At 38.8% G+C, this 26000-nt stretch overlaps 1 protein-coding gene across 1 annotated transcript in view; it reads left to right on the plus strand.

Annotated features, from left to right (window-relative positions):
• cdh13 (cadherin 13, H-cadherin (heart)) overlaps window positions 1–26000 on the plus strand; it is a 241863-nt gene that overhangs the window by 68670 nt on the left and 147193 nt on the right. The window contains exon 2 of the mRNA XM_088299366.1: window positions 727–844. Within this exon, the coding sequence (XP_088155492.1) occupies window positions 727–844 (118 nt within the window). The remainder of the gene's footprint in view (window positions 1–726; window positions 845–26000) is intronic.

A 26000-nucleotide genomic window follows, 5' to 3' on the forward strand; every position in this document is an offset into this window, starting at 1 on the left:
AATACGTTTTCACCTATTGGGCAATTTCTGTGGTCATTAAACCCACTGAACTTAATTTTTTTTTGACTGTGCCATCATTATCCATTTTTCCACAAACGAACCTGTGACATATTGTAAATAGGAACGTTTACAAAGTCTAATTACTTTCTTTTAAGGTTACTATATATGAATCATTTAAACATTGCAGATACTGCAGTACAGCTGCCAAATTTGGTAGCATCTAAATGTCCACCCCCGCCCCCGGAAATAAAAATGATGTTCTTTAAATGGTACAAAGATGCCAAAAGGTAGCCTGTTGTCAATGTAAAAATAGCTTGTGGTTATTCATTTCTTGACCCGCATCCTCTGATAACGAGTACTGCTCACTATGTGGGATGCTCTTATCAGAGGCCCCCGTATAATTAATTCCGATATCTCAAGCTGCCTTTCATGAAGCTTAAGTTACAGTGAAGCTTCTCTTGCTGCAGCAGCAGGAACTGCTGCCAACAGTGAGACAACCCTCAGGAGAGTGCACTGACATCCCTCCAATCCACTTACAAAAGTACACAGTGAGGCCTAGCTTATTAGCATAAACAGAACCTCTTTGACAGTAATTCCCCTGAGACTGAGAGGGTGTACTCCTCACTATAACTCTGCTTATTGGAAAATTGAGCTATTTTGTAGTTTAAATAACAGCGCAAAAAAAATTGTTTTTCAAATGTGACTTCTCTATTTTTTGTTTTGCAGACTTATGCTGGTGGACGACAGGAAGGACACCATGACGACTGTGTGCCCGGCTTCCAGGTCAAGCAATACCATTTGGCGTATAGGCAAACTTTCCAGAAAGGTCGGCCACTTTTACAAGGTCGGTGAAAAGAACACTCGTGAAATACTGTATTGCAAAATGTCTGTGTAGTGGAGTTCCTCATTGAGATTCTTCACCAGACTTCAGTTTTTAGAAGGGGGAAATGAAATGCGTGTCTCTGGCCTCATTCCAACTCGGATTGAAAGAAAATCTCCAACCCCGATTCCGTTGAAGTTGGGATGTTGTGAAAAATGTAAAGAAAAACAGAATACAATTATTTTCAAATAATTTTCAACCTGTATTTAATTACACTAAAGACAAGACTTTTTATATTCAAACTGATATATTGTATTGTTTTTAGCAAACTTTGAATTTTTCGGGTGCAACACATTCCAGAAAAGCTAGGTCTTGTTTACCACTTTGTTTCACCACCTTTTCTTTTAACAACATTCAATAAACATTTTGGAACCGAGGACACAAAATGGTAAAGCTTTGTAGTTGGAATTCTTCCCCTGGCTTGATGTATAGCTTAGGCTGTTCAAGAGTTCGGGGTCCCCGTTGTCCTATTTTATGCTTCAAATTGCACCACACATTTTCAATGGGAGACAGGTCTGGACTGCAGGTAGGCCAGTCGAGAATCAGGACTATTTTACTATGAAGCCACGTTGTTGTAACAGCAGAATGTGGCTTGGCATTATTTTCCTGAAATAAGCAAGGGGCGTCTACGAAAACGGCATTGTTTGGATAGCAGCATTTCTTTCTCCAAAACATGTATGTACCTTTCAGGACATGCCTTCACAGGTGTTTAAGTTACCCATTCCATTGGCACTAACACAGCCTTGACCATCAGAGATGCTGGCTTTTGAACTTTGCGTCCATAACATTTTGGATGGTTATGTTCCTCTTTGGCCCAGAGGTCGTATTGTCCACGAAAACAATTTGAAATATGAACTCGTCAGACCACAGAACACTTTTCCACTAGATATCAGTCCATCTTGGTCCATCTCTGGCCCAGAGATGTTGACAGAGTTTCTGGGTGTTGTTGACAAATGGCTTTTGCTTTGCATAGAAGAATTTTAAGGAGCACTTAAAGACGTAGCGCTAAACTGTATTTACTGACATTGGATTTCTGAAGCGTTCCTGAGCCCTTGTGGTGATATGCTTTACACATCGATGTCGGTTTTTGATCCAATGCTGCCAGAAGGTCACGAGCATTCAGTGTTGGTTTTGCCACTTAAACGTAGTGATTTCTCCAGATTCTCTGAACGTTTTGATTATGGACCGTAGATGAAAAAATTCATACATTGCTTGCAATTTTATGTTGATGAACATTGTCCTTAAACCATTTAAGTGTTTTTGCACGGAGTTGTTCACAGAGAAGTGAACCTTGCCCCATCTTTGCTTGTGAATGACTGAGCAATTAATCAAGGGAAGCTCCTTTTTTACACAATCATGACACCCACCAGCTCCCAATTAGTCTGTTCACCTGTGGCATGTTCCAAACAGGTGTTTTGACGAGCATACCTTAACTTTTTCTTTTTTGCCACTTCTCCAACTTCTTTGGAACATGTTGCAGCCATAAAATTCCAAGTTAATGATTATTTGCTAAAGAATAACATTGATCAGTTTGAACATCACATATCTTGTCTTTGTAGTTTTTCAATCCAATAAATATAGCTTGAATACGATTGACGGATTATTGTTTATCCATTTTTCCATTTTCTGAAACGCTTCACCTCACAAGGGTGGCTGGCATGCTGGAGCCTATCCCAGCGATCTTCGGGCAGTAGGCAGGGTACACCCTGAACTGGTTGCCAGCCAATCGAAGGGCACACAGACGAACAACCAGCCGCGCTCACACTCATACCTAGGGGCAATTTAGAGCATCCAATCAACCTACCATGCATGTCTTTGAAATGTGGGAGGACATCAGAGTACCCGGAGAATACCCATGCAGGCACGGGGAGAACATGCAAACTCAGTTATCAGAAAACAATTATTGTTATCTGTTTTTATTTACATTTTACACAATGTCCCAACTCTAATGAAAATTGAGTTATAATGGATTGGATTCTCTAAAGACCTCAGATGTGATTAAGACAGTTTCTACCACCCGAGTATAATGCCAACAACAACTTTCTTACAATTACCGATTTAGCGAGCCAGTCTAATGAGCATAATATGAAATGATAGTGCAGGTTACAACCTGTGGCTGCAAATATATCACCTTGATAGCAAATGTTCCTCACAATGTAATGTTACAAAAAACAACGCGGCTGGTGATGAATGGTGTGCATGTTCATACTCTAATCATTACTGTATAAACATGGATATCATTCATCACAACCACCACCATTACTGAGTAATGCATTCTTGTAATGAGAGAGACATGTAAGATTACTGGAAAGCACGGCAGGCAGAACAAACTGTTCAGTATGTGTAACCCGTTAATAAGGTCGATTCTAAATTGGTATCAGAGTTTCTTTATTCCGAGCCAAATCACAATCTTGGCATCTGTGTGCATAAACAACAATGTGCAGTGTGTGTGACTGCAATGTCTTGGCTGGCTCGCTTGAAGGGCGGACATAAAATATATAGGAAACCCAGTAATCGGCATTAGCATAATTAGCTCAGTTTATTGACGGACAAAGCCTCTAAAATGTCACCTGGCAATTTAAACACGAGCACAAAATCAAGCGAGATATCTTTAACAACGGATTAACAACAGAGCAGGACCCATCTACTGTAACATTGAGTGAGTTTCATCATCGTGCCTATTTGGAGAGAGCGGCAGACGTGTCTTACCTCGAGCTTAAATGACAGACGTGGCGTGATCTCACCGTGCAGGCGCCCTACACATCACACACACTGGCTCATGTCCTATAAGGTTAATAAAATGATATATTGAATCCGATTAATAAAATTAACAGGTTACTGTTACCTGTTAAAATTGCTAAGTGAAGCAAAAAATATATCTCATCAATATCCTTCGTTTGCTACTGATCATGTAAAGTAGTGCAGTACAACATACCCCGGTTAAGACTTGCCTACAAACCTCAAAGGTGTCAAACATTAACATCTCACAACTTCCTGGGTGAAAATAGGAAATGCTTCTTTTATTAGCATAGTATGAAATATTTCCTCCCAGAATCAATAATTAATCAACACTTACTTGGGCACAGCAGTGAACATGGCAATGACTCGGTGGAGCAAAGGGCTCCGTTGGGGAGGTGTTTTGGGGCTTTTTTTTTTGCTTTGGTGGAGGAGTATCAAACTACAGTATGAAGAATGTCAGGATTAACTGATGCTGATACTATTAATTTTGTGAAACATGCTGCTGCCTTTTATGAAGGTTAGCTTCACAGGCCAGTGGCCCAGTTCAGCGCCACAGCAGATCCATCCCAAGGAGGAGCAGCGTGGTTTGCGTTCTGGTCGCGAAACAGTCGGTCTACATGTGTTTTGCGGACTTGGAGAAGGTGTTCAACCATGTCCTTCGGGGAGTTTGTGTATCTAGTTAGGATGCGTCCTGGACACCTCCCTGGTGAGGTGATCCAGACACATCCCACTGGAAGGTAGCCCCGGTGACGACTGAGGACACGCTAGACAGATGACATTTGGCTGACCTGGGAACGTCTTGGGATGCCCCTAGAAGAGCTGGACAAAGTCGCTAGAGAGGGGGAAGTCTAAGCATTCCTGCTTTAACTGCTTCCCCCGCAACCGAACTCGGCATAAGCGGAAGAAAATGGATGGATTGATGGATGCCGTATGTGGAGCCTCAATACATGATACAAGGTTGTGCTTTTTTGTTGCAACCCATCGGTAAATGTGCAGGCCTCAATCGCTCAACGGGCGGATGTGGATCTATTTAAATTCCTACTTGAGCATCAGCAGAATTGGAATTCCTCTGTGAGCATAATGGACTATGTCCACAGGATGTTTTGTACTTTTATACCATACCGTATCTTGTTAGATGAATCCTGAATGGCCTCTGGCTTTTACAAGCAGTTGTTTTTCTCTCATGAAACACTTCCAACCTACACAGCAAAAAGCAATTCTTCCACCTCCAATCTTTTGCACCCACCTTTTTTAAACTTTATTTTGTTTGATTTTGGTCACTCAGTGAAGCGTTTTGTCATCTGGAGGCTCAGCGGAGCGTGTAGTAGGAGACAGAGCTCAGTTCTGCTTTAGTGCGCTGCCGTGGGACGACAGAGTGGTTCCATTACCTGGAATATGTTTCTGTCGGCAGCAACACCTCCCACAGTGGAAGTCTCTCTGCTCACAGGCTGTGGACGGAACCATGCATATGCCAGCACATGCATGAACATTCTGTGTTGCACATGCATTGGCATGACATGCTGCAGAAACTGCACTGGGCTTTAATGTTAGCTCTTTTTTAATTTTATTTTGAACAAGATACAAACTACAAGACACACACGCACGTAAACATATGTCAATGGGAATAAATATAAAGAAATAGAAACCTAAACATCTACCAAAGGCAAGAAAAAACAATTTTACACAATTGACAAACATAGCTAAGTATTAAAATAATATGATGTAAAAACTCATATTTACACGCATTTGTAGTGCAGTGTTGTTGGTAATTCTCTAGAGCAGCAGCGACAATGAAACTTGAAGTAAAATGTCAAGTGAAATTATGTGCACCGTCAAACTAATGACTTCCAACATAAATTCCAGTTGCAAATGTGCCCACAGGGGAACAAATAAAGGTTTATCTTATCATTCAAGTGAGGTATCTAACAGATTTAAAACGGCTCAAACACTCAATCATCTTCTTTTTATGGTAAGTTTTTGTTTTCTTTTGTTCCGACTAAACATGTCAATCAGAACTAATTCATATGACGTCCGTAAAAATATCAATGCCAGTGATCGCACATTTGTTGAACATGCAGCTTGGTGAGGAAACCGATCGCACAAAGAAAAGCAGCCACTTTATAAAAAGGGATGGATGGATGTAAAATAAATAAGTAAATACAGAAAAAAATAAACAAATAAAAATAAGAGTGTTTGCGTGATTCATTCTAAATGCCAGAGGCTGCAGCCAGGCCCGGTGACACATGCAGATATATGTAAATTCAGCTCAGCCCTTTGCCACCTGCCATAAACCCCTCTATATAATTACTATTGGAAGGTGGGATACCTGTTGGCGCCGACCGAAGTTCAAGGACGTCCGTCTCAACTAATGGTCCTGTAAGACGATACAAAGCATTTGCATACAATGTGCAAACATTCCTTCTTACGCAGTCTCACTTCTGCTGTTCCGTTGCACTCCCCATTGGTGTTTTTCCCCCCCCCTTTCAATTGTCTCATCCAAAAAAAGGTGTTTTTCTGTTTTCTCTGCACCGCACCATTCTTCTTTTCTCTAAAGGTCTTTGGTTGTATCAAAAATTCATGCAAGTGAAAATCGAAAAATACTGTATCAGCAAATGGAAAGGAATTGGTCACAAAGACCACTAGATAAAATGACTTGGCTCAGAGGGAAATTTAAAACTGCAAAATGAACCCATTGTGCTGAGTCGAGACAGGAAGGTTCAGGGAATTAGGAAATGATGAGACAACAAAGGTCGGTCGGTCTAAATGAGGGATGAACGCTGTTTTGTGCAAGTGATTTATCCTCAGGCAGTTTAAGCCCTTGGAGGTGGTTTTTTGAGTTGTGGGTGAAAAGGGCAGATCGAACATGAGCGGTCAGGTACCAAAACAGTAAGACCATTGCCAAAAACATGTCTGAAGGAGAAAATTCAAGGTTTATAGAAATAAATGAAAAATAGTGTACAAGTTATCCATGTTGCGAAGATCTGCTGTAAATTATTGGCTGTAAATAATAAGACAGTGACCATGGCTCAATTTTACTCATCAGATTGTAATTCTTTGTAAAGTTAACAAGATTTTTTTTTCACGACTAGCTTCACCCAACCTTTTACGTCATTGTCCCTGAGTGGATGAACGGCGTGTACAAATGATGTTAGATGAAGGACATCTAAGTGCTCCTTTGTCTTATTCATGGAATTTTTGGCACACAAGATAGAAAAAGTTAGAAAAAAGGAAGCCAGGTAATTATAGGGGACGAGTTTGTGAATGAATGTGGAGCAAGTTTTGTTCAAAGAGAGTGTATTGTGATTGAGAGAAGCGGCCATCTTTTCTGTTGATATGAGATCGATTCTTGCTAAATTGGGGCGGAGGGTAACAGAAACAGAAAATAATTGCGAAGCACTGCCATAATGATTTGTCATGGGGATGCACGGTGGCCCGACTGGTTAGCACGATGGCCTCACAGTGCAGAGCTCGTGGGTTCTCTGGCCTTCATGTGTGAAGTTTGCATGTTTCCTCCCACATGCATAGCAAGTTGATTGAACACTCAAAATTGCCCCTAGGTATGAGTGTGAGCGCGGATGGTTGTTCTTCTTTCTGTGCCCTGCAATTGGCTGGCAACCAGTTCAGGGTCTACTGCCCGAAGATAGCTGGGATTGGCTCCAGCACCCCCCACGACCCTTGTGAGGAGAAGCGATACAGATAATGGATGGATGGAATGAATTGCCAAATCTGGCTGTGAAGCCTTTAATACGGGAGCTTTTCTAGCAAGCTGTCAGCAACGAGCTTTGACATTACGATGGAGACCACAAACTTACTGTATGACTTGGATAAACACAACACTTGAACAGTCATAAAGTGTCCAGCATACAGTGAAAAGGCGACATATACGCCTGTACTCACTGCCACTCAATTATAGTCAATTGAGAATGTGGTATTCAATGCATGCTACGTTCTATACACCATTACAGTGAGCCCTTGTCAGTAGTGAACCTTTCAATAATTCCCTATTTCCAAACAGTGACACAGACGCTACATTTTTTTCCCCTTTGACTCATGCCTTAACGCCTCCATAAAGTTAAGAGCTTTTACGTACCACACAAACAAACCAAGAAGTTGCACACATATAAAATATGTGAATGGGTAAAGATGACCTTTCAATTCATTGTTACTTTTGGTTTTGCTCCTGGAACCAAACATTGGAATATTACAACATCCCATGTATTCTGCATTATTTAATACCATGAGTACCACTGATATTATGCTATTTCCCACAAAGAGTATGTTTTGAATTCAGCCTCATACATTCCAAAACTATATTTCCTGAGTTTGTTCCAAAGAACATTGATGTAGTGTGAAGGTATGTCATGAAGGCCAAGCAATGATTGCCTCCCACATTTCTGAAAAGTAGAAGTTTTAAAAGTTTTTTTTTCCTCTGCATGTGGTCTGCTGTGATTGCAGTGTAGTTGAGCTCAAGTACGTCAAGGTACTGCAAAATGATGCCCACCAGCCTGGTATGTGTTTACATACAATTGCTATAGACCAGGGGTGCGCAATCCTTTTGATTGGTGGGCCACAATGGGTTCTAAAATTTGACAGAGGGGCCGGACCAGGAGCAGATGGATGGAGTGTTTTAAAAAATATCCATTTCATTCTAAATGAAAGTGAACAAAAGCATTGCACCAATGTATATGACTTTGAAAAACCACATTATTTAGAAAATAAAACATTAACAATGTTTATTCATTTAATTTTTTTCAAGTTCGGCGGGGCGGATCAAAGCATTTAACAGGCCGCATGTGGCCCCCGGGCTGTAGTTTGCCCACACCTGCTATAGACGATACTGCTAATGAGCAGGACTTTTGCTAGGGCCTTCAATACTGAGATTGTAAAATTATGCAAGCTGATGATGATGATTATTATGCATCATAGCAGTGCTGCAGTAAACTGGAGGGCATGTCATTGTGATAAATGCTAAGATAAGGAAAAAAAATGAGGGTAACTCTTTTGCATCCTGCAGGCCATGAATATGGTAAGGTTCCAATCCAATGGTCCAACCTTTCTTCCTCACTCACAAGCTTTGAATTTCTTAACTTGCAGGAGAAATGACATGAATGAGAATCTCTCTGGGCTTAGAATTAGAAGGCAAATCTGTTATTTGATGCTCAACAGCAGGACGTGAAGCTCCCCTGGTTGGCATGAAGCCCAAAACCATATGAAGTGCGCACCAAAGATCTGCTGCCTGGCACAGTCCACGACTCCCTCCTGAGCTCATGCTGACATTTTTTTTAATCATCCTGAAAATTCAAAAGTAGTTGAAGTCAGAAATAATCTTTCGGTTCTTCGTAAATTGGTGAAACATTTCTCGCAGCTCGTAAATTTCCCCCTCTCTTCTACTGCATTTGCTTTTGAGTTTTTGACAATTTATGATTCACCGCTGCCAGACTGGGATGAAGTACGCTCTTTTAAGGCTGCTATCTTTGTTCCATTAATCCATAATGCCACATGGCAAAGACGGACGGTTTTAGTGGTTTCTTTTCTCTGTTTGAACTATTCTTCCCGTTCACCTCTCTTTGTTGGCTTATTGTCTTTTTTTTTTTTAATAGATCCGTATATGACATCAAAAGGGACGGTAAAATCTCTCTGAATATTTTGACTGAGGAGAATAATCCTGGCCATCGGTAGATCCATATGCAAGATGTGGAGCACTTTTACTTTTACTCTCTGAAAAAAATTATCTGTGTCCCAACCACTGATGCCCCACTTACTAAATTTAGCAATAATCTGCCCCACAGGACCCCACCCATCCCTTCCAAGTTGCACCAGAGCTCACGCCTATTCCATCATCCAAAGAGTGGTTGCACGTATTGATGTTCCCACTCACCCCTCTGTGCCTACCAGGGTGCATATCCGGATCATGCCACTCTCAGGCCCGTAATAGCGAAGCATTAATCACATTCTGCGGCTGCAGTAAGAGCGACTTGCAGCCTCTTTTCTGCTGTATTTTTAATTTGACAATAAATCAAGGTTTGCTTTTGACGAATGACTGTAATTACAAGAAAGGCCATTACTTTGTATGGGTATGCAAGTGTGGAAGGTATGCGAGTGCGCAGGTGTTTTTCTTACATACGATAAGTTAACTATGAACTACGGTTTGCAAATATTTTCCCTCTAATTATTTTTCATATTTGAGTAAAAAACAATGACTGTCATGAAACTTCCTGTGACTGCTAAACAAACATGCGGATTAAATATATTTAACAAATCAACAAAAAGCAAAATAGCACTTCATCCACCTTTAAAATTCGGGTAAACAGTATGATCGCTCTTTCAGATAATTATGTGCTGAATAAGATATGGATAACACTATAAAAATGTCACCCAATGTAGGGTTTTATTTTGAGCTCTTGCAAATGGGTTGTTAAAATCAGATACAGGATATTGTCTGTAATTGGCTGCTTATCATTCCAGGTTGTACTCCACCTTTCAACTTTGTCGATAATCAAAAGCGTATCATTTGTTGTCTTGTCCACATTGCGTGATCTGACATCCCGAGAGCTCGCCATTCTGTCAGCCCACCTGTTGCTCAGTGTCCGGCTGATCCTTGAGCCTGCCAACAGGAGTGCAAAGCGCCCATCTGCATTTGAGTGTACAATTTGGAACGATTGCATGCTTGTTCTTTACGTGTCCGTCTTCTTTCTACATCCGAAATACGTTAACATCCACTTTCCTTCCTGTACTGATCACACAACCACGTGTACCCGTTTTAGCACAGGAAAAACAAAATTACATTTCTGATGCAAATTGCAGTACATCCCGCAACGCCAACAAACAGCACTCCTGGAATAAATTCAACATGTTTAATTCAACACAGTCTGTTCACTTAGCAGCTATTCATCAATTAGTAACATGGAAGTTTTTTAATTGCGGCTTTAAAAGGAAGGACATTTTGGCAAGCAGGAATTAAATGTTAAGATTATTACAGCCTTATTTCTTTTTTTTATTATTATTATTACCACATGTTGGCAGGTCTTGATCTTAGTCTGATTCATTTGAATTTCATGGGCACCCCCATGGATTAGCCAACACATAACAATTTTTAAGACGAAAACTTGTGCCATTTTTTCTTAACAACCTTTTCAAACCAACCAAATCTACATTTTGGATACACTTTTACATTTCATTCAAATATTCTGTCAGTACTTTGAATTTGAACATTCTTTTAAAAGCAATAATAGAAGCACAATGCTTCAGGTCATTTTAATAACTCACAAATTTACACCTTCAAGAGAAAGTTCTTTATGAAATGTTATGTAATCTTCTTTGTCCAGTTCCCCTCCGATAGTATCAAATCTATTTTCAAACAACTTCTGAATACTGTGGCACATTAAATTATCATGTACTTCACATCATTCGTGCAGAATGAAGTTTGACTAAATCATAAAATTTAGTATTTAGTAAATAATGGATTTGTTGGTTCTATATATGTAGCTCGATTTAGTATACTTATCGCTCTTTTTTTGTAGATTGAAGATAGGTATTTGTTTTGTGTGTATTCCTCCAAAACTCTCGACCATATGTCATATATGGACGTAATAGTGTGCTCTAAATTATATATAATAGATTATTATTCAGGACATCCTTGGTTTTGTAAATAATAGCCATGAATTTCAACCCATTTCTTTTGACGTTATCTATATGTGGCTTCCTACAGAGCTTGGCATCAATGAGCATTCCAAGAAATTTTGTATTTCATACTCATTCTATTGCAGTAGAAGTTAACAACTTCACTGTGTTTTGTTTTTTTAATAGTAAACACAATAACCTTATTTTTTTCTAATTTTGTTTATAAATACATCGACCCAAAACTGAATTGAGTGATTTCTTTATTTTTTGTTATATGAAGCATATTTATATCTGGCCTTATTAAATCATTTACTCCAATTGACGGATAAAGATGCCAAAGATCCTTTTTTTTTCTTTTTTTTTTTACTCGGCTGGTATTGAATGAGTTAAGGTAAAGCATAGATATGTTATTTATGTGATGCTTGTATAAAGCTGCATTAACAAACAAACTTTGCCATCTTCCTTTGCCATCTACATGTATCTCATTATTTTGTAGCCCACTCTGCATTTCTATCTGTCGTAGTTTCATGCAGCATGGGAAGTATTATTCTGATCACGAGCACGAGTTTTTCTCGCCTGCCAAGATACAAACAACCTTTAAGTGTTGTTGTTGTTTTTCTTTTAACATAATGCCTTTTCCTCCTGACACCACAGTTGCCACCTTTTGTGGAGAATGGTTCACTGACACAAAAATAGAAGTGATGGGTGGTCTAGTTGACATTACATTTGTATGCATCCCTAACTTGTAATTAGCTGTTACTCTTTGTACACTGACTTGTTTGGAAGTCGACACACTTGACATGCTTTGCCTCTTCTTTCACTTGTGAACATACGTGTGGGTGTGAATCAGTTAAAAGTTGAACAGAAATGGTTCATCACAAATACAACGGCATCTCAAGTATTAGCTTGGGAAAAGATCATGTTTGGCATTAACAAGTGGATCTTTTGTTCAGATAGAATACAAACCGTTTGGTTAAATACATCACCCTATTGCTGACACTATTAAAAACGATATTTCTTTTTCGCATATAACAAAATTAGACCTAAAAATGTTCCTTTGTCTTTCAGTTTCGATAATTGTTGGCTCTTAAAAATATATATTAAGATCTAACTTGGACAACAGAAATTAAAAAAATAAATAAATAAACTTTCATAATAGCTCTGTATGAATGACATATTATAGCTGCAGAGACAAAATGTATTATTAAAATAATGTAATGCTGACTTCAACCTGGAGGACATTGCTTTCCTGAGAGCTTATCGATCTCCCAAACCTCAAATGTTTTGCTTGGTTCCTGGTATCACTTTGTTTGCTAAATTATGGTACGTTTACTGTGTGTGTAGGTTTGCGTGTGTCTGTGTGTGTTGGATAGACACAGCAACAGGATTTGATTGACACATTTTGGTGTCACTGCACTTGGCAGCAATTCCAGCTATTTTCTGCTTGGCTGTTAAATGTAAAAGCAATTATATATTCCCTTGTCTGCTGTGGTCTGCATTAAAACTAAACTATTAGCTCTGTTTCTTTGGATACACATTAAGTTTGAATTTGAAGTGCATGACTCTAGCCTTTTATGGACACGTCAAATGTTAGTGGTGCATCAGTTGCTATGTTTCACAATCGTGCAATGTTGGTCCCTTACAGGCTCCACACAAGAAATGAAGCCAAAGTTTGACATTGAAAGACCTTAACGCTACATTTACGTCTCAAACCACATTTTGGGTTTTGGTTTAGTCTGCAGGATGTATTTTGTCGTTTCCCTTGCAAAGGGTAAAAATGTCAAATATCTCGGAAATATCTAGTATCCTGTTGATGGGGATTAAGTCAATATTGGCTGAAATCTTAAAAGTGACTGCTCAACATTGCTTTTTAAGGCTAATCTGTGTGTGGGAGATTTTTAGAGCAGGAAATGAGCACAAGAACCATAATATATATATTTTTTTTTTTTACATGACAACAACCTAATTAAAACCTCAAATCCAAATATGCTGTCAATGATGTATAATTATATTTTTATTTTAATATATTAGGCCAGTAGTTGGTGATGCCTGATTTTTCCCTTTTTTTCTCCAAAATTGTGTTGTTGTACAAATGAACTGCACAAATATTTTTCATCTTTGTTAGTCCTGCGCAAAAGGGTTTGAAAATGCCCACACAGCCCCTGTGAGCCCATCAATCAAAACGTCTCACATGCTTTGTCCTGCTTTTGTAGTACCTTATGTGTGATCCACAAACAGATTTAGCTTCCCGGTGTGGGTACAGGCAACATCCCTAATAATGAGTCTCTGTTTTTTTGAAAAGTGACGTCAACACCCAAAAAATGGTCTGTGCGCCTTCACCTGTCTCTATGTATGGATTAAGTAGCAAAATCCACCCGTTTTTAACCATTTCATGGGATGGCCACAGTTTCTCAGGGCTCAGTTAATGCCCAAACAAGGCTCACCTGTTTGGCCAGCCATGATTGGCCGTTAGGTGAGCCCTGAGCAACTGTGATGTTATTTTCAGTCGATAGAAGTGGCAAAATGGCCGCTCGTGAGATGGCTAAAAATGGGTGGATATACTGCTAAACTCATATTCCACAAACCCAATACTAATCAGAATGGTATCTTTCAACTAGTGGGCCTACATAGAACATATACTTGGAAAGAAAATGTCTGGGATGAGTTCCCCTTCAAGTTAATTTTCTCTCCTGTGCCCCCCCATATCCCCTTTACTTTTGGCAGATTGCTGGCCCACTGATGAAAACAGTATGTTCTGTTCATACACATTTACAGAAATGAGCAACTGAAATGCCAACGCTTGTCTCAATGGCAGACATGTGCTACATCAGCTGAGTGCCTCTCCAATGCTATTCATGTCAGCAATCGGCACACATCAGCCTTTCTTGACGAGCCCTATAAGGCACATAATTATATAAAATCCCATTATCTGGACAAAAGACAGTAATTACTGTATAATCGGTATGTATTATTGTGCTTTGTGACCTGCTAATTAATGCATCTTTTTTTTTTTTTTTTGGTAACATAGGGGTTGCCGTGTCTTATTGATTGGTTTAGTTATTTTGCGGAGATGTCTGTAATGCCAGAGTACTTTCTAAAGTGATAATTCCCTCAAGTGTGAGCAGCACTGCGGAATTGGAAAGCATAATGAGAAATGCATAAACGACTCTGAAGTTCCACACAGACGCCTGCCAGCACTTCACAGCATGACAGTGCCGAGTCCTCGTGGACTTTTGGGCTTTCTGGAAGTGAGACTGGGTCAGAGGCATATTTTACGCTCTTGACATTAAATTTAGAGTTTGTTTAGTGTACCAAAGGCATACGGTATAAAAGTGCTTGCCAAGTGTGATAACATATTTCAGAAAGAAAGCCTTTCAGCAGTCCTTATTCATCAAGAAGGAGAATAGCTTAGAACACAAAGGTATAGAAATAGGAAGTGAGGAAGAGTGAGAAACAAAATAGAGCATTCCTTGTGTCGCTCAAAAACTAGACTCCATCAATGCAAGCTAGATAATGTGCAGTCAGACGTTCTGGTTTCCAAATTTGACTTTGTTCCACATAGTGTTTGCAGGGAGTGGATAGACTTTATTCTCTCCCCATTCTTGCGTGGGTTCTCTCTGGGTATTCCGGTTTCCTCCCACATAGTTACAGGTCATGCATTATGACTGGATGGATGGATCTTTTTGAGGTAGAAAGATGTTTTTGCTCTCCGAGTGTACAGTGCGATCGAACTTACCGCGAGTCTTCCTTATGCCGTCCTTATGTTCTTTGCTGAACCCATCCAGCTGTGCCTAAAGCCAGTCTTTGTAAATCGTTACGCTTCAAAACAACTGGCAAGAGGCAGCTGATTGTTTTAGCGTACTAAAAAAAAAAAGAAAAAGAAGAAAAATGATATCTGCATTGTGTAAACTGACACAGAGATGCAGTGCTAAGGTAACAATAGTTTGTAGCCTACAGCTCATGCTGCCCAAATAATGTAAAACAGCCTACTGAGGAAAAAAAAAAACATGTTAGTCCATACCTTATGGTGGAAACGTAAAAGAAAAATTCCCTTTCTCTTACTTGAGAGTAGTTTAATCCAGATGACAGATGGTGTTACTTGGTATCAGGACATCTGCACTGTCACCAAGTACATTTTCTCAGGAGAAAATAGGAAATGCACAAAGTAAAGCACAAAGCTCCCGCAAAGTTTGGTTCCCGATTGTCGTTGTTTTACCCATCACACTAAATTCTGCACCAGGCTTCATCTTTAAATCACAACACAACTGTCAATCCTAACTAAGTCATGTTTATTAAAAATATGAAATACGGGGAAGATGGGCGGTACCTATATTTATTTTTTACATTTTTTTTCTTGATTTGCACCCATCTTTAGTTAGTGCGACCACTTTGTAAAGTTTCATGGTCATTGCCTGTGCCCTTTTTGTGTAATCAACAAATGGCTATGACAGCTCTATTTCTCACCACATCTTTTTGCTTGACTGAGTTAATGCATCATATTCCGCATAACTGACTCCAGAGAATACACTCTATTATCAAATTCCCCTTTGAAAGCAATTAGCATGATGAATGAAATACGGAAATACCCTTAAACTACTCTTCTTTTGATATGTTCTTGTCGATCACCTTTAAACCTTTGTCATTGTTAAGCTGGTCAAGCAAGCATTCAGATTGTCTTGACGCACTGGTTTGTTCACACAAGTTCCTTTCAATACTTATTACGAGAAAACAGGTCTATCAGGGTCATTAGATGTGCAAGTTTTACAGCTTTCGTAGTAGTGTTTTAAAGGTAGGTTGTTATAGGCTCCAATAAATATTCATGATATTTTAGTGAATTCTTTCAACCAAATCTTTATGCATGAGGCGTATACATGCATTCCAAATCAAAGCACCAGAAGGGCAATCTCTATTGCCAGACAAAGCACTGAGTGTGATAATGAGGGTCTTATTCACTGTGTCTTGCCTTTTGTTGGTGTTTGTGACCGTGTATAGCAAGAGAGAATAGGTGTCTGTTTTGCATTCTGGTAAACACGGGTGATATTAAACCAAAAGTGCAGCAACATGTCAAGAAAATGCGTGCAAAAATGATGGCAGAGACATGACGCTGAAGCTTGTTAAAATAATTAAAGTCCGAGCTTGTCCCTCTTGTTTACCTTGTTTTGAAATGCACGGTGTTCACAAATGAGCTAAAGTCGAGGTATGAAACTCGAGATACAGTATAGCAGATTAGCCTAACGCTTATTTCAGAGAGATGGACACTGCACTAATTTAATTTAGCATAGAGAACATACACATGATTGCAAGTGTAAACTGTTTGGAAATTAGTCACAGCAATTTAGCTTGGCTTGGTTCCAGCAATGTGGCCACAGCATCTGGAGTTGCTGATATCTGCCGCCTCGCTATTGTGGTGCAGCTGTGAGTCGAGAGGCACCGCACATTCATTAAATCATGCAGTAAAGCGAGAGGGCCAAGATGGAGCTGTGGTATTATATTTGTTTCTTGAACATGAACTGGATTTTATTGTCCATTGTTATTTTTGCCCAGTTTAATTCATTGGCAATATTTTGACTACCCTTTGCGCCACCATGAGATTAGGCGGTACTCTTTTTTTTTTTCTTGTTTCGGGAAAAAATAAAAACAAATTTTATTATTTGTAGTTTCTCCAATTGATTGTCTTGCCATTCATGGAGTTGATTACGCTTGCTGAACCTGCATCTGTTGGAATATGTATCTCCATCACAGAGGCCGATGTGACGAGCATCTCAATACCCTTGCATCTATATTGGATATATTTAAGATACAACTCCGCATACAAATCACTCCAAATCCTTGCATGTCAAAAGAACGGGTCGAGATTCTCACACGTAAGGTGAGAAAAAAAACAAATAGCAATATATTGATTCTCATTTTCATGTTAACTACTCCTAGAAGCTATTCAGAGAGAGAGGCATATTGCTCTATATTGGACATGTTCAAGTCCAGTCGTTGACATGAATTAGATTTGTGCTGCCAGGCTAAGCAACACTGCATATTTTGCAAATCCCGTCACATCGTCCAAAATGTAGTCAAACCAACTGCAGTACTCGAGAACCTTTAGTGCTCCTTCCATCACACCCTTGTTTGACTTGTTTAAATTTGACTTTTGTACAACTTGGTGAAATTTGTCCACTGCCATTGGGGACATTGTTTAAGGTGTAACAGATTGGAAAAAATCATGAAAGAAATGAATGCAAACCAATTTTGGGCATTTTTCTGTCATGTTGCTGTTTTCTGTTGTGTGTGTTGTTTTTTTCTGTTCTAGTGCTGATGAGCTAGGAGGCTGGTGTTTCTAAATAATAATGCCTGAGGATCTTTCAATTTTCTCAATTGTAAGACCATTTAAAACAATCTTACAAATGTGACATTTGAGCCGTCACGTATGAAAATATAAGGATGCAAATTGTTTATACTAAGTAGCCGCTCACACATTTTCAGGGCTGTACTTGTTACTTCAAGGCTGTAAAGGGCTGCTGCTCTCTCTCTTCTGTGAGAAAGCTTCTTAGCGTTTGATCAGCTCTTATTTGCACTGTTGCCACATCATAAAACGACAATTAATATTTAGAATGGCCTGTCTTGAAACATTATGGCGATGCTTTGCACTGTGCAGTGGAGGCTTGTACGGTTTAGTAGGTCCAGAAAATGGCAGCGATCCTTGTGTAAACGTACACTGCACTTCCTCTCATATCACTGCAATGCTTCTGTTTCTGTTGCCAACCACTCTTTGTTTGTCCCTTTTACATTTAATTAGTTGAAGGAAATCATGACATGGCAAAAGACGCCTCCCTGGATATTGAGGCTCACTGATCAGAGCTCAAACCAACCCATTAGCTGTGCAGCTATGTATTGAGCACAGCAAACAAAGCATCACTTTGTACATGGTGAGCGATGGCAATGTATGATTGGAATTAGAAGGCCGAACTAGCATCGGCTGTGCACTGATTGTAGAGTTACTTGTCAGCCACTAAGCTGCTAGTGACTGATCCACTTCGTGGAGTGCCAGCTTATCATAATCAGCTTTAACACATTTTTAAGCTGTTGATTCAACAGACAATCTCTGTACCTCAACTAAATATGAGTCAGTGCTTCACGGTGTTACTTCAAATGCTTTTTGACCCTTTTTTTTTTCTTTAAATATAGCTTTAAAAATGACTCATGATCAATAAACGTTATCAGAGTGACATTTTGTAACATGCATTTTGAAACAAGCGTAGGCATTCTGTATGATTTAAGATAAGTGATCTTAAACTGAGATGACTTATACAAACTAAAAAAAGACCCTAAAATGAATGAGCCGAAACTAAGATAACTTTTACACTATAAAAAAGTTCTCTAATATTTATATAATTCTTTTAACTTCTTGTAAAGATGTTGTTTTATCATATTCCAACTACTGGAATTTAAATGAATCATATATTTTCGACCATATACTTTATTCAGTTCAGTGTCACAGGCAAACTGCTGACTTTGAGATGAGAGTTGATCACCAGTCAATCACTAGCTACACATAGAGAAACAGCTGGTCACGTTCACACTCGTTTATCGTCTTCAATTAACATGCTATGATTATTTTTGGAATATGCAAGGAAACCAGAAAACTGATGAAAAAAACATGCGACCTCCATACAGAAATGTTCGAGTCAATATTCAAACTCAGGGCTACACACATTCCACCCAGTGCTCCCCAAGCTAAATGAAACATGAACAGGAATTAGTGTTAAATGCTCCTCCTAAGAAAGGTTCCGAAGCAAGGTATGACTTTAGAAGCATTACGCTAATTAATAAATGACAAGATCATTGTTGCCTTGATTGTGTGTACTTTCGCACATGACAAGTCTACCAGATGACTTGATGTGCTGCCACTCCTGCCAGTGTCTGCTATGATTTATAAAATACTTGCTGCAAGGTACATTTGGAAAGAAGGAATATCTCAGATGTTGACCTTCAACTATTCCATTTCACGCATGCCTATGAATCTACCACAAAACCATGTTGGCTTATTCCAGAACGTTGATATTTGACACATTTAGGATGACTGCTCGAGTTGAATTGGTCCTTCAGGTGTCAGTCCGCAAAAAAACTAGCGCTCTTGTGATGTCTGACCTCACAGTTAGTCTCGGCATCGGGGATAGAATGCTGTCAAAATAAGGAAAGTGGACAACATATTCCGTTGGGGTGTTGCCCACTATTTTCACAAGCTATCATAGCAATCCCTTCACCACTCAAATATGCCCCTGTTGCTGCTAGATATGACATCAGAGTGATTTGATTGACACCTCATGTTATTTCAATGAGATCCTTTTCTGCCCCGAAAATGCCCATTTAATATCTTTTTTTACAGAACGGTTTCAATATTTCATTTTGGATGCACAAGCTTGGACTCTGTAAGTTTTTTTGTTTTTTTTTTTAAATCATTCTATATCAGGGTTCATGCATGCAACGTCGCCAATGCCGAGTTGAAATAATGAGTGGTGTGTTAAATATTTTCCATATTCGCCACTCCAGTGAAGAGCCAATTCATCTATCAAAACCCGTGTCAAAAGCCATGGCTACAAAGTATACATGTCCTTATGTATATATTACATAATACGCATGTCATTGGTCATAATATTCACACAACATTGCTTGTCAAATAAAGTAAAAAAAACACCGCTTGTCTATCCATTGATGCAATGTTTTCATAAATTTGCAGTTGGTTTCTTCACTAAAAACCAACGTCATTGCGCCAGAGTTGCACAAAACAATCTTGAATCCCATTGCGTCAAAAAACAAAACATAAAACGAGCAGGATGAGTGACTCTGACCAGGGTTTATTATGGTTTTGGAATTTTAATTAGAAGTTTTATTTAGTTTGAATTCTGTTTTTTAATTTTTGTTTTTAAATTTTTAATTATTTTTTTGGGCAGCTTTATTATTTTTTATTAATTTTAGTTTTCTGGATGACACTTAGTTTTAGTATCAGTTTTAGTTTTTGAGGAAATTGGTATCATCGCGAACAACCTGTATATCTGGCCAGGCACACACAGTAGTGATAGCTCGATGTAGTGTCCTCTCTCCTCTTCTTCCATGTCATGACAAATACACGCAAACAGACACATACAAATAATCACGAAAATACCCACAAACAATGAGGATTTATAGAAATCGTTTCAAACCACCGACACCCAACATGACCGTAGAGGACAATACCTCACGAGATTCGACCGTAAATACATTCTGTGCTTACAGTCCATGGGTGTAAGTAACTTTTTACCTTTTTTTTTTTTTTTTTTTTTTTTACTGATGAGGAAATATGAGCTGTCAAGAATTTCTTAGTACGACCGGATAGTATCGAAGAGAGCTGTGCTCAATGTTTATTTTCAGCATGTGGTCTGTGAATGGTGAGTAGTGCAGCAGCAAAGGGCAGTGACACTATTCAGATTGCTCATTCCTTTATGTGTTTGCTTCTGTGTCAGTGGGATGACACCATATGAGCAAAATCCAGGCTTGGACATCCAATTTTGAAACTAAATTTTTCATTTGTTGTCATTTGTAGTTTTCAACGATTGAATGAGGCGACTTCAGACTGAAAATCCATTTCAATACCTAATTATGATTACCTACTTTGCAGTAATGTCTGTTATTTTCTCATTTTCTTTTCTTTACAATGTACATTTTTTTATTTTGTGTGTGTTCATTATTATTATCTTTTGAGTTCTGACAAAATCGTGCACTCATCGGTTTGTGTGCGTGATGGGGTGCCTTTATTAAAGATGACTTGGCAAATAGTAGAAGCAAAGAAGGCTAATCATTTCATAGCATCAAAAGTATTTTCTATTTTTGGAACATACTGAATTGCAAAAATGGCAGATAAATAAAATTTTTTGGGGAGTAATGGGGTTGCTAGATAGCTCTTTATAGACAAACACGTGTGGAAGAATTTTATAATGCCATACTTTCCCAACCTTAAAAGGCCATCAGAGATCCCTGGGAGTGCTTGAAAGCAGAAGCCTTGCATTAATTGGAATAAGCATGCTGGGCAGCGGCATTCATCAAACAAAAATCGCAATGTGGAAGTAACAGTAGCGCAATCAAGCAGTGTACATACTGATAAACTCACAAGGACCCTCCAGTAGATGTTACGAACATGGACATATAACAAAAAAAATTCTATTCCAAAAATCCTTAAAATTAAACAAAAAGCCATTTGCATGTGTATGATTAACAAAGTAGCCCTTCAATCATTTCGGTGATCAAGCTATAAAGCTCCATTAATGAGAATTAAAATATCAAGGTGAGAATATTTAAAACATTTCTTGCAGTACTGTAATTATAATGTTGCCGGGTGCCTCTTTTAGAGGCATGCGACTTATCACATTAGTGTGTGTCAAGGTTTAATGGAGGAATGCATCTGTTTTGTTTGGATTGGTTTTGTCTCTGAGGGTGAAATTCAATCAACATCCTAATATACCACATTCAGTATTCTACATGTGCACATACGGTGGTGATCAAAAGTTTACTTATACTCTCCCGAGTTTCTAGTTATTTCAACAATTCAGATTTTTCTGCAATGGAGATTGAAGCAGATACTTCTTTCACACAAAAAAAATGTTTACACGTATAAAGTGCATGGCACTGTTTTTCAGTGCCAGGATCAGGTATAAAATTAAACCTATCACCTGCTGCTAGAAGAAAATTGGTCAAGAGGGTGAAGAGTCAACTGAGAACCATCAAAAATCAGATATGTGGAAAATTAGAAGCTGTTGGAACACAAGTGTCAGTGTCCATTTCCTCCAAAAGTGGCACCTAAAGGCACAGGTGTCAAACGTTGCTCCTGAAGGGCCGCTCTCTTGCATGTTTTCCATCTCTCCCCGCTGCAACACACCTGATTCAAATGAGCAGGCTACTGATCAAGTTTCTTCAGAGGTTGCTGATGAACTGAATTAGGTGTGTTGCAGCCGAGAGAGATGGAAAGCATACAGGAAAGCGGCCCTCCAGAACTGGAGTTTGATACCCATACCATAAGGCTACACTGAAGTTTGCTACTGATCACATGGACAAAGATTAGACCTTCTGCATTAAAGTTCTGTGGTCAGACGAAAAAAAAAAATTGAGCTGTTTGGCCACACTGCCCAGCAATATGTTTGGAGGAGAAAAGGTGAGGCCTTCAACCTCAAGAACACTTTGCCTACTGTCAAGCACAGTGATGGTAGTATTATGCTGTGGGGCTGGAACTCTTTACTCTGTGCTTTACAAAGAGTAAATGTGATTATGAAGAAGGGGTATTACCTTGAAATTCTACCAGATAAACTAAAATCATCAGAATTGAGGTTTTAGAATAGTTTTCCCAATGTCTTGACTTAAACCCCATTGAGAACATGCGTGCAATGCTGAAGAAAGACGTCCCTGTCAGAAACCCAACAAATTTAACACCAATTATGTCAAGAGGAGTACATGGTCAAATATTCAACTAAAAGCTTGCCAGAAGCTTGTGGATGGCTACCAAAAGCAATTAAGTAAAATCAAAATGGCAAAGGGACGTAACCAAATACTACCATTGCGGTATGTACATTTTTGACCCAGCAGATGTGGTCACTTTTTTCTGTTAACCCATAATGAATCATAAAACAACCATACTTTAAGAATTTAGTTTGTGTTGAAGTAGTTTGTGTACCTGTTCCGATCACTTTATTAAAAAAAAATCCGAGTTGTAGAAATAACTGGAAACGCATGAGAGCCATGACATTATGTTCTCTACAAGCGAATGTAAACTTTTGATCACAGCCGTCGGTCAAAACAAATGTTACATAAGAAATGTCCATGCACGAATGGTGAGGCACCAGCCTGAGGCACTGCACCAATGGTGATGCAGTTTGGTGTTGTGAAGAGACACCCCTCCACCAACAATTCTCGCCCGCATTTCCATGGACAGAGTTTTTAACAATCAGTCTTCATGGGAGTTTTTGGCCTGAAGTGACCTAATCTATAAGTTGCAAATCGTCACACACCATATTATGTAGTTGTCTTCAGTGTGGGATTTTGGTGACCCTAATCCATGTTTTTCCTCAGTTGCGTGGGCTAGCACTATGAAAAGAAAGCGGACGTGTTGGTGGTAAGTGGGCTAAGTTGTGTTCTGTCATTGTTATCTGACTTCAAAGCCGCAAGCTCACCATGCTCCCTTTCGTAATCAACCCCCCACCCCTCTCCCTCCAAAACCTGACAGCATTAGAATACCATCAAACACTCTTTGGCTTCCTTTGAAATGGCACTGACACTGTTTGGCACTGCAATTTGTAGACTCTAAAGAGAGTGTTATTGAAATAAATCTGAGGCTTGGAAAGAGGAAGGAAATGAATACATCTCTCATGTGTTGGCTCAGAAGTAACGGTTGAATATTGAGACTAAGCCTTGAGAGCGTATGAAGCTTCTTGAGCTATTGCTGAATGTCATGTTCTTATGCCTTCAATTTCTTTCTGCTCACTTGTGTGTTATTATCTCTCTCATACTGTCTAGATGGTGAGAAAAAAAAAAAAAAAAGAAGAAACAATCGGTCCGGAGGGATGACTTCAAAATGTCTGCAGCTAGGGAGATAAAAGACAGCCGACAAAACAGTCAGAAAGGTTAAGTGTGTTAAATGAGTGCTCTGATAGAGTTCAGACCGTTAATTTTATAGTTGAGCAGCATTAACCATAACTGCTCTGTGCACTTGGTGCTATTATAATAAGGGTAGAATGTGAAAGGATTGAGGTGCTGGCCGTCATTGTTTTCACAAAACATAGTGGGAGGGTTGGTTGTCATCTCTTACGGTGAGAGTACAACTCAGTAGTAGTGCTTTTAACAGTGAACAATAAATACAGTCCAGTTTTATAGAGAGGTGGTTTTTTTTCTGTCTTGTAATTGTATGACGGTTCATTAAACAGCAGTTCAACCATTTATTATTAAAAAAAAAAAGTAAATGGAAGTAATGCTTTTTGAAAACATTTTCTATGCAACTGTTCTGGATGTATATATCACAGCTTTTAACTAATGTTGTAGATTTCACTTCTGTCTCAATGATTTCCATTTGTTGGAGGCAGATTGATCAAATGCTTAGCACATTTGCCTCACAGTTCTGGGAAGGAAATCTGTGCTCTGGCCTTGCTTTGTTGATTTTCTCTGGGTACTCGAACGTCCTTGCAAATTTCAAAAACGTGTGTGTAAGGTTCATTCAAGACTCTAAAGTGTCTCAACACTTTGAATGTGAATGAATATTTGCCGATATGTGTCCTGTGATTGGTGGGGCAACAAGTTCAGGGTGTACTGCGCTTTTTGCCTCAAGTATGGTCGGCTCCATTTCTCCTGTGTAGTGAGGATGTCCTATCTATGTAAATATTTTCTCTTTGTCATCATTAACCATCAGTGGTGTTTAAGTTTGCAAATTTCATTGCAGGTTTTGTATTATTAGCATAATCCAGGCAGTAAGTATCATGTATTATGTGTATGTGTATTGTTATCATTATTATGAAAAACTTTCACTACCAAAACTTGGCGATGGAGAGATGCACAGAAATTATATAACATATATTGTGTGGAAGGGTGTAAATCTGTGCAAGGACAAGCTCAACTAACTTTCGTATTTCCACAGAAGCATGTAGCTTGTTTTTGTAAAAAAATGGCTTTTTGTGCCATTCTGGGCCTGACCACAGCTGATTTGACTCGCAGCCAATGGAAGCTGCTCCTCTCCTCGTTTAAAATCAGCAAGTGTGTGGCGCAGTACTTGACATGGCAGAATCAGAAATTGATTTGCTGGAGTCCATGCAGGAGAATAAAGAGTGCAAAGTACATTTATAATTGTGTTCTTTTTATCACTCATTTTTAATTTTGTCTCATTTTTAGTCCAGTTTCAATCATCCTTGTTCGTTTTTTAGTGCATTTAGTTAACCTCATCCCATTTTTATTTGGTTAAGTTTTAGTCGATTATCTGTCAAGCATTTTAGTCTTTATTTTAGTCCAAGAAAGATAATTTTATTCGTCCAGTTTTGGGCAACATTTTAGTCTAGTTTTAGTCAGGACAATCATTTTACCATTTTACTTTTTTTTTTTCAGCAAATTATAATGCACATTTTCATATTCATACACATTTTATTTTTTTAAAATGTGGCTTGGAGTGGTTTGAATTAGGAGTGGCGTATTATTAGTTTATTATATAGAAATTAATTGTTTTATTTTGTCACGAGTGGTGTGCATTGGACAGCGTCTTGCGTAAGGGTTCATCTAACCTGTGATGTGTCTTGCTTGCAACAACTTTAAAGATAAGACAGACAACAACATGGTGGACACCGGTCCTTTTATCCAGCTATCTCCCGCTCGTTATATACGGGTCTGTTGGCCACTGACTGTTGTTGCAAATCGTCACCAATAGAGGGGGATAATACATTGCGTAATGCGTCCAGTGGAGTGCTCATGAAAGGCACACAACATGCAGAGATTTCTGGAACTACACTTAAGTCGCTCCGTAATATAAGGCACCCCCGTCCATTTTGGAGAAAATTTGGGACTTTTAGCCCTACGTATCGTGAAAATACGTATACATATGTATATACACACATGCAGACAAAACACATCTACTATATATATATATATATTTATTTATTTATTTTATTTTTTTTTGGCTTGGGTGTAAATAAGCTAATTGGGTAAGTATGCTATCCGAAATTATTTGAGATTCATGCCAAGCAAGAATATAATTAATACAAAAAGAAGTTCT

The sequence above is a fragment of the Idiotropiscis lumnitzeri genome, chromosome 6 (genome assembly GCF_059441095.1).
Source record: "Idiotropiscis lumnitzeri isolate Australia: NSW breed Sydney's pygmy pipehorse chromosome 6, RoL_Ilum_1.0, whole genome shotgun sequence".
NCBI lineage: Eukaryota > Metazoa > Chordata > Actinopteri > Syngnathiformes > Syngnathidae > Idiotropiscis > Idiotropiscis lumnitzeri.